Source organism: Apis mellifera, linkage group LG1 (assembly GCF_003254395.2).
Source record: "Apis mellifera strain DH4 linkage group LG1, Amel_HAv3.1, whole genome shotgun sequence".
Taxonomy (NCBI): Eukaryota; Metazoa; Arthropoda; class Insecta; order Hymenoptera; family Apidae; genus Apis; species Apis mellifera.
Genome location: NC_037638.1, coordinates 11,288,369 through 11,301,801, shown reverse-complemented (window position 1 = coordinate 11,301,801; position 13,433 = coordinate 11,288,369). Strand labels below are relative to the sequence as shown.

Sequence of the window (13,433 nt, the reverse complement as noted above, 5' to 3'; positions counted from 1 at the left end):
GTTGCTTTTATTGTATCGCTCTAGAATCAAAACTGTCTTTTTCTATGAAGAGAAAAAACGTGCCAAGTCATACTCAATCTTTGAAAAATAGTGATGTCGCAAATGTGTATGACGTAATATATTTCTATGTCATAAAAAGAATATATATGTACAAGATTTATCTGTGAATATCGTAACGAAATGATGTAATATAATTGATATTTTCCGTATAAAATATTAATTTTAAATATAATTTGTTGAATTATCCGTATAAATATTATTCTTCATAGAGTAATATAATTTGTAATAAGTAATAATAGTAATAATATTTATTTTTTTGATAATTTTGAAAATATATTAAAACAATTTTTATATTTATTATAGAAAAATAATATAAATTATAATTTTGAAATAAAGTTTGAATATTCAAACATATTGACATTTTATTGAATATTAATAAAAGTTGACTTAGAGAAATATTTATCTTATTATCTGTTAGATAATTATAATATAATCTACATATTTTTTTAAATAATATAGTATAGCGTGAAAAATAATTTATTAAAATGAAATAATGGCGTAAAACAGTCACATTACACTTTAAATAATACTCGCATAGTACAACAGATTGCAAAAAATAGATTTCTTTTTGTGAAAATATTTTACTATTTATAAAAAAATTTAATAAATACAAAATATGTATATCTTTGTAGTATTTTTATCATTCAATGTTTTTAATATAGTTACTGTAAATTCTTACAATATATCAAAAATATGTGTGCATATATTTAAATGTACAATAATTGATCATAAGCACGGTAATTTCGTCTTTTGTTCGATGATTAAGCGTTTTGAAATCCAACAAATTTAAGTTGGGTTTCAATTAAATCTAACTTAGTTATATTATTTCGTCAAATTCATTCATTTTCTTTTCTTCTTTGATTACAATTATATTCGAATCATTTATACAAAAGTTTTTAGTATATGCAGAGTAAATTCAATGAATTATACAAAGATTGTGTCACGCTTGTATTGTATCATCACAAATTACGAATCTCGAAAATATTAAAAAACCAACGCATAAAAATGAACGATGATATGCAGTATATAGTGGCACATTTTCAATGTTATGTTTCATAGAAGCTTTCGTAATTTGCGATTATATTAAAATTTATTCTATAAACAATAGCTGTAAGTTTTTACATAAGTTATGATGATTCCTTTTATGTGTATGCAGGAACATATATACATTACTATGTATGTGATAATGTAACTGTGAAACGTATATATGGCATTTTTAAGTCAACACGACTCGTATTTAAATTAAAATTCTCTCAAGAATATCACGAACATAATATCCTCTTTAAAAAAATGAAAAAAAAAATAAAAAAAGGAACAAAACTAAATCACTACTGCCTGATACGTGCATTACATTACACAACTGTATATATATATATATTAGTTACATGTCGTACAAATGAACATCTTTGATTAATATCTATTGTCACATTGAAATTAAAATTTTATTTTTTATATATATATATATATTTTTTTTTTCTTTTCTTTTGGTATATTAAAGCTAATCGGGATGATGATTAGAATGTCTCCCGTTTGATTATCATGAGTTTTTATGAAGTTCTTCCGTTATCGTTTTCAATCTGAAAAATATATGAATTATCATGAAAATATATAGATTATTATGAATTATATATCATGAATATTATTGAGATTTCAAATAACAATACTTTAAAAGTTCTGTTTGAATACGATCTGTAATCGCTTTCCTTGCTTCCTCTTCAGATACTTTTGACACGCGCAATTCTTCTACTAATTCGCTAAAATCTATTGGATCACCGTAATTCATAGTGACCTTTTTGCGTATTTTCAATCTATATGGTGGTTCATTCGGTAAAACATCGTCCATCCCAAGATGATAGATTGGAACTACTAGCGGCGGAACAGGTGATTCAAATATTAATCTTCCAATACCCCACTTTAATCTGAACACGATAGAATAGAATTTTAAAACAAAAAAGAAAAGAAAAGAAAAGATAGAAGATGAAGTATAGAATAAATATATATAAAGAAAAAAAAAAAAAATCGCGAACCTCATGGTTTCTTTAAACATGTTTACTTTCCCCTCGGGGAAGACGTGAATCCATTCACCAGCGGCCAACTTTTCGATGCAGAAATCCATGGCTTCCTGATAAACACCTCCACCTCTGATCACGGGAATGCATTTGCCCAGCATAAAGAAGTATGAATGCCAGGAGTTTGTGAAACAAATGTCGTGGGCCGCAAGCGACCACCTGATCTTACGTCGATCCATCAGATACCTCAGGTCCAGGCTCGCTAAATGAGTTCAGAGATTTTTCTGTCTTAAATTCTTTCATTCGATCGCTTATCGATGGTCATTCTGAGAAAGAAAAGATATGATTCAGGAAAAGGAGAATTCGTGTATATATGAAGGTATGCAAGCGTATGTGCATGTATATGTGTCTAAATAATCAATAATATTAATAATTTATTAGTAAATCAATGAAAAAAAAAATCGAAAATGATTTAACAAACACGAATAATATATGAATATACTTATATAATATTTTATTGTTAAATTATATATTGTTTTTATAAAATCGATTTAAAAATTATCAACTAATAATTAATAAAATAATTTGTGTAAAAAATAAATGTTTTAAATATTACAGTATTCTTTTGTTTGTGCAAAGCCATTGTAAAATAATTTTTATAGCACTCACATGTACTCCGCCATATTGTTCTTCGTATATACAACAAAGAAATATTTTATAAATAAAGAAACCACTACAGTACATATCATTCGTATAAAAAAAAAATATCGGTAAAAAAAATATTCTTCGATCAACTAATAAAGTATATTCAGTATCAGTATTCAGTATCGGTATATTAACATACAATATCATTGGAATATCCTTTCGTTTCGATCGTGCCTCATTAATCGATACATACAATAAAATGTTTGCTAACAAAACATAACAATGGAGGTTGAAAGCTATATTGATGAAACAGTGTCGAGTGTTTAACTTAATGAATAACAGTCGATACAGTGGTCCGATTGTTGAATCAATCTAAAAGAAACTTACCCCATATGCCAGGATCATCGAAGCAACTGTGATGATTTGATACTGTGATTAACGGTACATTTTTCGGCCGTTCGTCTAACGCTCGATTGATGATATGTTTGTTGTACACTGTTGTTCTGTTCAGCCATTCTTAAACACCACGAACGGAAAAGAAAATGCTCTTCGGTAAATTAATTCGCAAATCAGAAAAAATACTACAGAATATTGTGTGTATTTCGTGAAATTCATTTTCATTGTATATACTGTATATACTTGACACAACACACTTCATCTTGATTTACATAGAATTGGTTTTCTTTCTAAATGTGATGTTAAATATGTGCAATGAAAAGTGAGATTTATATTTATCTAATGCTAGAACTTTAAAGTAAAGCTAAATTATTTATATTTGATTAATGAAATAATCTGTTAATCTTAAAAAAAGTAATTATTAAAAAAGTATAAAAGTTTGTTTTTATTATATGATAAAAAATGTTATAAAAAATGATTACGCATGAGATTATAAGAAATAATTATACATCTTATAATATATAATCAATATCATTATCTCAAATCAACTTTGATCGATGATGATGAATAATAATGATATTGATATTAAAATGAATAATAAAGATATTGATATAATGACTTATAAAACAATTATGGACATAGATTTTATAAGATTTTAAAAATAATTTTATATCTCTTTTAATTATTCATAAAATAATTATTATATGATCATAAATATATAGTAAGGTGATGTTGAAATTATATTTTATTGAAAACATGCAAATCCAAAATTCAAATTATCATTTTTGTAATAAACCTAACATTATATTAGTCTTTGATTAACATGAATATGACTTCTAAAGCAATTTTTATCTTTATAGATTTTTTGAATTATGAATTATTATTAATCAATCTTTCATATTCAACTTTCAAAAACCATTGTTTTTTGTTTACTTAATTAGAATTATAGAATGAAATATTATCTAATCAGAATCATAAATATCGCAATGGACAAAAGAAATATTGGTTATGTAAAATTTAATCATATATAATGTAAAGATAAAACTGAATTTGAAGGAGTGAATAGCGATTATTACACGCGAATAGATTGATAAAACGAACAAAAAGAGAGAAGAAAGAAAGAAAAGGATTGAATGGAGATGGAGAGATATATGGAGCGTTATGAGTTCAACCAATTGAGTAATGCTTAATTTCCGAAGTTTATTGTATCGTAGCTAAGTCAACGTCAACATTAAGTCGGGTCTATTGTAAATCAGTGGTACTCACTGAAAGACCAGCGAGGGCCAATGACTGATTTCCTGTGCCCTTTGTAGGGCGTTAATGCGTACCTGACCTTTCCTGAAATTAGAAATACCAATCTCGCAAAACATAATAATAATGATACAGAATACACCTTCCATATTCGGATAATATATGATTTGAAAAGATTAGTTATTAAAATCAAAATATAATTAATCGAGCATTTTTTTAAAAGTCATGCATCATTACCTGTATGTATGCGAATATAAATTGATTTATAATGAAAAAGTGCATATGGTTATAAAATGAATATCCGATAATATATCGCGTGATATTTATAATGACGTCACATGGAATGTCCAATTCTATCATAATGAAGTGTGTAGGAAATTAAATAATATATATATTTATCGTATTTTTTATTTATATTTGTTTGTTTTATTTTGTTTTATTTTTATATATATAAAACTTTTTCTTAATTATGTTCATATAAATTTTTAAAACAATAAATAATAAGAAAGTATTAAAAGAATTAAAAAAATTTGTAATGTAATGATATGAAAAAATTAAATACAAAATACAATTTAGAATATTTAACAATCATCACATATAATTGGTTTCTAACTTGTTTTAATTATATACATACTTAAAAATAACTTTAAAAAATTACATTTTAATTATTATATTAGATTTTAATTGTATTTAGAAGTTGATAAACCAAGATGATAAACAGATATATGATAAAGATTTAATTATTATACATTCTTTTTAATGTGTTGAATTAACATTATATTATATTATGTAATTTTAATCCATTAAAAACTGTTTATATAACTATTTATAAAATAAATTATTTTTAAATATTTAAATAAATTTATTTCTATTTTATAAGGAAACATTTGCGCGTGTAATTGCAATATATTAAATACATAAAATTTAACTGTTATTCAATAATTCAAACAAGTAATTATATTAATGTAAATTTTCAAATAATTTTAAATAATATTATTATATCATTTACGTAGTTTAAATTTGAAACAATTTTTTTAAATTTATTTTATAATAATCATAGATTAAATAAAAAAAATTTATAATACATGATATTATTATATAAATACTTTTTGTATTACTTTATAATCTTTCGTTATAATCTTTCGTTTAATTATAAAAAATGAACTTTTCAATCAAATAGAGTTGTAGAATAGTCACGTTTCTTTTTTATTTCTACATAAATCATAGACATAAACTATAGAATACATATATATTGCGAGCTAATAGATAGTTAAATCTGTAATATATCAAGAATAATTTTTTAAATATAAATTCGAACTATCACTAATGATTTCACATCAATATTGAATAATACATAATATTAATTTAAATAATTGATTTGTGTAACTCACCTATAATGATTTTAGAGAAAATCCCTACTGCTACAAAGGTTATGCTACTCGCAATGTTCCAAAGACTGCTTGGATTTCGAAGCTTCGGTATGATCCATTTGATGTCGTATACCATCGCACTACCGTCCGCTTGCTAGATCAAAGGAAAAAATAGCAATGCGGTACTTTTTCCGGACGACTGGGAAGTGCCTTCCCCGCGAGAAATCGTCTACTCTTTCGTAACTCACAACAACCATCTTCGTACCAACTTCACGCCATATTTCTCGATGAGTGTCACGTGGTTGGCTGAACGTATCCGAACATATCCGAACATTACCGATTATTGAAGCATTTAATTTAATATTAAAGATACTTCGAACTCTTATCCTCACCTTATTTAACAACGTGCAAATGTATACTATTATTAGATTAACTTCAATTATTTATTTTTTATTAATTTATTATATATTTAATTATTTTTTCAACGATAATATTATAATTATATATATATGGTTATAATTTAAATAAAAAATTCTTTTTTTTATTAATAAATAATCCACATAAATCTAAATAATAATATATAAAATAAAGATAATTTATTAATTATTATAAAATATGCTTTTAAGAATAAAAAAAATATAATTAAAATTTGTAGAATAATAGTTAATCTATATTTAATATTTAAAAATCAAGAAATTAAATTATAAAAAGAAAGAAAAGAAAAGAAAAATATTAACGAGAATCAAAAAATATTGTAATACAATTTTATTCAATACAAAGGAAAATTTCAACAATAAAAATAAAATATTAATCTAAATAGATATAAATTCAATCTAATCTAAATAAATTTATAAATATATTATCGTAATGATCTTGTTAATGCAAATCAAAAATTACTAATGATATATTATAATAATCATCGTAAATTAATATAACAATAAAATATTTGAAAGATTGTAAATAATTATTTATAAACATATATGCAATAAAGCATAGATATCACAAATTTACCGGATGCTGCAGTTGAATTGTCAATGTTGAACACTTATTAGAAGTTGATGAAGTGAAAAAGAATATTAGAAAATTATGAAGAGGCAAAAGTTGGAGAAGGAGGCGTATACGATCGAGTACATATATTAGGAACTTCAGGTTAAGTTCACGCACAGAGAAAGAAAGGACGATGCACAGGAGCATTGAGAAGGTGAAAAAGAAGGGAAAAGATACAATGATGCGAAGCAAAGTCGAAGGCCGCGGGGGAGGGATGAGAGGAGAATGTCCGGTGGCATGTGAAAAGTGGGGGTCTGACGCGGTAGAGAAGCAACCAGTCGAAGGGGTGCGGGAGTGGGGGAAAAGGGCCTCATCTCTACAGCCAGTCCAATTCGAGTCTTTCAACTGCGTGTTGCTGTGCTATCGTATATACAAGATTCTCTTCCAGTTTACAACTGTGAAGAGAATATCTTGAAGCACTATATTGAGACAAATCGAGAATTAACTACAAAGTGTCTTCCTCGCCCTCGCAGAAAACGACGCGTGTTTTACGACAGAACATTATCGAATCAAGCGATCGAATTCGATCATTGGATAATATAAAAATGCGATCAACATCAAAAGTCGATTATTTCATTAGAATAAGACTTTTTTATTTATCTTCATCTATTTTTTCTGTAATCTTAAGATGACAGTTTTGATGATGGAGCTAGCGTTACTGCCGACAATGCATTTATCTATCTACAAGCTTTTCGATCGTTGAACCGCGGATACTGAAGATCCGCAAAGTGAAAATGTCCACTTTCTGTGAAATATGAAAAACTCGAAAGTGATACGATAGTAAAAAAAAAAAAGAGAGAAAAGAATAAAATAATATATTCAATAAAATTGAAAAAAAATAGAAAGAGAAAAGAGAGCGAGCCGAGCATTCGGCTTGACTCGAGTGCAGTGTACGGTGATGCCGCGAGGATGCCACCGTCGTCGATTCTCTCAACACGATATACGGCGCGGTGGTATCCCGTGATTTACCGGGGCCTCACGACTCAATGCCACGATATTACACTATTACTCGCGTGGTGTGGTGCAAGTGCAAGTGCAGGTGCAGCTGTGAAGTGGTTCCACTTCAATAACGAGAGCATATACGCGGGATATTACGCGACACGAGAAAGGATTCGTATTCGGCTATGCATCAAGTCAAGAATCCTCGTATCTAATGATTCGCGAGTGACGCTTTCGAAAACAAATTGGTTAGTATTTGTGTGTTTGTGTATGTCCATCGCTTCGTGTTATGCGGAAAATATTTTTTTTCCAAAGACAAGCAATAAACCTGGCATAGGAATAATACTCGTGCGAAAAACGGTGAATTCGTATTATAAGTTCTCGCCAGACTCGAGTAGTTCGAGCTATACTGAGCATCGTAGTTTCAGCATCTTGGCTGTAGCAGAGAGAAAGCAACAGGTATGTGTATAGAGTATACGATCCGTATTCTCGGTAGTTGCACGTTATACGGTCGTGTTGCCTGTTCGTTCGCGCACAGACGTGCGCATGCTCTTGATCGAAGATCTTGCCGTGCACAAGGCAATATACAACACCAGGCATCGGTGACTGTGTGTGTCTTTCATCGCGGAAGAACTCCAGTTCAGTCCAGTAAGGCGAGGTCGTCTTCTTGCATTTGTATCTCTTATATGCAAGTTTTGTATTTATCTCTTTGAATAAGATGACCATCCGAAATAAATATTGTATACAATTGTACAATTTATATATAAGTTTTTTTCAGCGTTTCAATTTCATTCGTTTTCGGTAAAGAAAGTTCATTTGATATAGTATCCAATTTATTTATTTCGATATTTTGTTCAAAATATGAAATATAATCATCATTTCTCATACATATGCATATATATTATCTATATATATTTTTGTATATATACATTTTTCTATACATATGCATGTACATATTCTATGTATATGCACATGATTCGTTAATAAAATGGTTTCAACATTAATTGAACGTCATATTTCTGTCGGATAAATTTCACTTGATTCACTTTGATCATTCTGCGACTTTCGGGTTGTGTTCATTAAGTAAAATTTATGTCCTCATTCGCCTGCCCCTTTTCACATTTTGGAAATCGAATTCCTTATAATATTCGTACAGTTAATAACAGATAAATTTATAAAATTCTTTGACTGAATAGTACATCGATTCGCATTTTTGTTTTTATTGAGATTTCAATTAAAATGATTAATATTGATATTAAAATCCAATAAAAATTTTTCACATGAAAACTGAGAAATCATGGTGGACCATCTTTTCAGGGAATGTTAATTGGTCGTTTCACAAATTATAAAGGACCAGCAGTAGAGAACTCAACGACCAAGTTGCTATCGCGTCCATTAACATACCTCAGTTCACCCTATTGATGTCGTTGTACGTTAGCAATGCTTAACATTAACGATGCAAAAAGAAACTAATTACGGCAACCTGCAACCATTTCTATACATCATGAACTATATTGTAGCCTATTTTCCTTATTTCTCGTACTTTCGACCAATTATGGTAAGCAATTATAATTAATTATTATCATTTATTTTGGTGAATTCGGAATTGCTAATGTTCATTTATGAATTTCAACAATATTTTGAAATGGTTCTCGGCAAAATGATTTTTAATATTATATTCACAAAATGATTATAATTGTATAAAGAAAATAAACGAGCACAACGTAAATTGGATTTTGGAAATAGTTCCGGCTTGTGAGAGCAATGAGTCATGGAAATCTTTCTTCAAAAAAATATTCATAATTGAACATATATTTATATAAAATATATTTGTTAAAAAATCACAACGTTGGCTCATTTACTTTTATCGAAAGTTTCTCTGGATAAAGTTTGCATTTGCATCGAGCAAAATTATATATTGTTTACAACTTCTCGTATATACTTTTATTAAAAATACGTACATAAGTAGTTACAGTGATTAAATATTCATGTTTATTTCGTTTATGCCTATGAAATTTGATTTTTTGAAATTCTATCGTCAAGATCATACATAAATTATACAAATTATTATCGCTGAAGAAGAAATCTACTATTATTTTCTGTACTTACATTTTAGATTACAATTTATAAGTAAATAAGATTTATTTATAGATTTATTTTATATTTTAGATAAATATAAAGATAAAATTATCGATTGTGATCGATTTTCTATTTATAATAAAATGATGGTTAGGTTTTTAATATTATAGGTTAGGTTAGATTAATTCTATTTATAATAAAATGATAGTTAGGTTAGGTTAGATTAACAAAGTGTAATAAGATTTATATATTCATGTGTTAGTAATAATTAGAAATGATTAAAGTGTTAATTTTAATCGTTTATATAACATTACGTTGAACGTGAAACTGAAATTGTATTAGTTAATAAAATTATACGTTTTGTGTGCTTTTCTTAATAAAGACTTTTTCATCATTCGTAATTTTACATACACTGGCACGCGACAATAGCAAGTCTATAAGTGATCATGAAACTTCGCATGTTTAGTTATTACATGTTGGGAACTGTATAATGACTAGTAATTTTTTTTTTCTCAGTTGATATCACCTATATTCTATATATCTACTGTGCACAATTATTATTAACCTTTAACATTACCTTCGGTTCGAACACAATTGAATCTTTCCCGTTTCTATCCATAGATGTTTTTTTTTCGTTAAAAATTTTATTTTCGATTAATTTTATAATCCGTTTCTTTTATAATTTTCAATTTCATTTTATCAAGGTTGTGATCAAGCGATTGAAAAAAAGGATAATTGACAATTACGCTAAACGGCGGGATAACTTATCGACTATCGTTCTCGGTGGTTCTGTTTTATTTCCATGCACAAACAGCTGCGCCATTATTTTTGATCGCATCTCTGAGGAGAAATATTTATAATGTCGATGAAAAAAGTCGAGCACAAGAAGCGGAGCGTTTAAGATACGAAAAAGGAACACGACGAAACTGTCGGCGTTTCTCGCGTGGTATACAAAGGTTTTCGTTGTAATAAAATTTCTAGAAGGTGTAATTATCTGGTGTCGATTAATCGACATGCGATCAAAGTGTTCGAAACATTGGTTACTCGTTAATTACTGGTTTTCATTATTAATTCGAACACCGCGTAATCACTCTTGTTCCTCTCTATTAGAAGATGTTTTTAATTATTTTTGCGGCGCATTTTGTTGTTGTAGAAAATAACAAAATTAAAAAATATATACAAATTTTAGCGCAGTTAGGGGAAAAATATGACAAAATGAAACGGAATATTCTTCTAAATTTGATCAATGCAGTATCTCATAAAGATTGTTCACAATTAACGTTGTTCAAAATCATCGTTTTAAATAACATCGTGATAGAATAACGCGTATGCGTATGGAATTTATGTTTAATATTATTCGCCGCATTAAAGGAATCATTTGTCTGATTTAATAATGCGTTGGTGACTTTGGTCACGGTAGAATGTTAATTTACGGTAATTATTGTAATTTATGATAATGGAAGGTATCAACTTCTGGACTTGGTCCAGCTTATATTGAAGACTATATCGCGACACTAATGCATCATTTGCATAAAAATAAATGAAATGACAAATTTTTGTCGAAAATTATATATATTTTATAAAATGAGAATTATACTTTGCAAAAGAAAAGAAATATTTGAAAATTTACAATCATTCTTGATCATAATATCATAATATTAAATTTATACATCAGTATTAGATTGTTTAAATATTAGATATAAACATCATAACATTAGATTGTTGTATAATAATAAATATTATTCGTCAACTATTCAGTTCAAAAATATTCAATATTTATTTCCAATATTTATTTTGTTTAGGTAATTTTATTTTTTAATTAAGAAATGTATACAATTATTGAAAAAAATATATCAATGGTTTTTATTTTAATTAAAATTTATTGTATTAAAACTAAATATAATTTTTTATTATATTTAACATGCAACATGTATTTTACAATAACTAGTGATAAATTATGAAACATCATATAATAATTATAAAGAAATAAATTCGAATAAATCTTACTTTTTATTATAGGATGTTGTCACCTCAAGATGGTCAATCCAACACTTACTCGCACGGTAATGTCGTCCTTCAAGGTGCACCCTGTGGTCAATGTCGAGATTTATGTCCAGCTGGATACGTGCCTCATTTTTGGCGGTAAGTAATCAGATATATTTTATATAAATAATTTATTAAAAAGTTAGTACTATTATATTAGTTGTTCAATAAATTGATTAAAAAATAAAATTATTTTAATTGACATGTTTTAATGAAATGTACCAAAAACAAATCTTATCCTTTGCTTCTCAATACATTATTTTTTCTTCTTTGTTTTTTTTATTCTCGTAGAGAAGTAAGAAAATATTTGATATTCATAATGTATTTGATGAAAGCAAAAGGAATAATTTTAATCAAAATGGTATTGCGAACGTTTTTACCATCCGAGCAAAGTTATCATTATACGGCAATACTAACCAAAATAATTACAAAACGAAATAATTACAAAAGAAAATATTGATCGTGTGATCAATGATTTTACATAAATACTTTTATAACATTAATAAATGAATATTATGTGATGCTTTAATTTTTTCAAGTCAGTAATACTTGGAAAAGCAAAAGTAAAATGCTATAAACAAAATCTAACATGGTTTGCTGTAATAAAAAAAAAATAGTTAATATTAAAACAGAAAATTATCTTGAATAAGATTGAAAGTATAAAAATATAAGATTTGTATATCGATTTAGTTTTGAATCTATAAAATGAAGAAGTATATTATAAATGAAGAAATATATCCATCAGAATAATCAATTTTTATATGATATCAATTATGCTTCTAATATTTAATAATCTAAGTTTATTCAATATCTCGAATTATTGAGAATTATCTAAAATTTTTCATAATTCTCTTCCAATTATCTTTTCGAAAATCTTCTTCGTTCTCTTCGTTCAAAGAATTGACAGCATATGATGCGCGAAATGCGTTCAAATTGGTAGAACGTGTTGTGCAAATAATGGAGGGTCGATTTCTCAGTGGTGGACAGCCAGTCACGTGGGATAGAATATCGCTATAGTGGTGGTGGTAGTAGTAAATAGGAGGCGGTCGAGGCGCAGAAACATCGTGAAACCGTGTATGCTGGATTTGTAAAGGCAGAGCAAAGGGAAGATCGAAAGAGGGCAAAAGGAAGGTTTCTTCTCGGCTTCGGGTCGTAAGGTCGACTCGTCGGTCTCACGCGAGGCCTGCGTGCAACGAGACCAACGATGGGCTGTTCCAAGACGAATCGGCTGGCAACCAAGCTAACCGATGAGAAAGAACGAGAGAGTGTGCACCCCCAGCTTGCCAAACGATCGGACGTCGAGTGAGAGATGGAAGAGAAGAAAGAAAGAGGGATGTATGTCGGTCTGTAATTAACATACCGAGTTCCCTTTCTCTCCCCTTGTATTAAGTTGGTTCGTTCGTTCGCAGGTTCACTAAGAACTCGTTGTTCTCTTAAAAAGCCTCCTTTTCCCATTTTATGATTTTTCGATCGATTAAAATTAAATTAAAATCTTTGATACGAATAGTTTGATAGAGGATAATATTTGTTGCAAGTTATTCCATTTTTCAATGTAAAAAAGTTAAAAGACTACTTGATAGCATATTATATTGAT

The 13,433-nt window shown here is 27.9% G+C and overlaps 2 protein-coding genes across 6 annotated transcripts in view; one reads left to right on the top strand and one right to left on the bottom strand.

The window, feature by feature from the left end:
- Positions 1-521: 521 nt before the first annotated feature.
- On the bottom strand, positions 522-6,026 carry LOC550948 (tafazzin homolog). The gene is made up of 5 exons (XM_006569604.3): positions 5,753-6,026; positions 3,102-3,230; positions 2,088-2,331; positions 1,725-1,979; positions 522-1,637 (listed from the first exon to the last, which is right to left on the bottom strand). The coding sequence occupies exons 1-5, from the start codon at positions 5,865-5,867 to the stop codon at positions 1,598-1,600; spliced, it is 783 nt and encodes a 260-aa protein (XP_006569667.1). The 5' UTR covers positions 5,868-6,026; the 3' UTR covers positions 522-1,597.
- Positions 6,027-7,084: 1,058 nt separating this feature from the next.
- LOC410724 (protein prickle) overlaps positions 7,085-13,433 on the top strand; it is an 89,249-nt gene continuing 82,900 nt past the window's right edge. For 2 of the 5 annotated variants that reach the window (XM_006569606.3, XM_006569611.3), the window contains exons 1-2: positions 7,672-8,176; positions 11,816-11,938. In XM_006569606.3, coding sequence (XP_006569669.2) covers positions 11,817-11,938 — 122 coding nt within the window. In that variant the 5' untranslated portion in view covers positions 7,672-8,176; position 11,816. The other 3 variants (XM_006569605.3, XM_026446342.1, XM_006569607.3) reach the window with 3 other exon arrangements.

Excerpts from the sequence above, each read along its gene's own strand:
- LOC550948 (XM_006569604.3), bottom strand. The coding sequence starts at position 5,867 with ATGGTATACGACATCAAATGGATCATACCGAAGCTTCGAAATCCAAGC. Across the intron at positions 3,231-5,752 it reads TTTCTCTAAAATCATTATAG|AATGGCTGAACAGAACAACA; the intron begins GTGAGTTACACA and ends GTGGTGTTTAAG. Across the intron at positions 1,638-1,724 it reads ATTCAAACAGAACTTTTAAA|ATTGAAAACGATAACGGAAG; the intron begins GTATTGTTATTT and ends TATATTTTTCAG.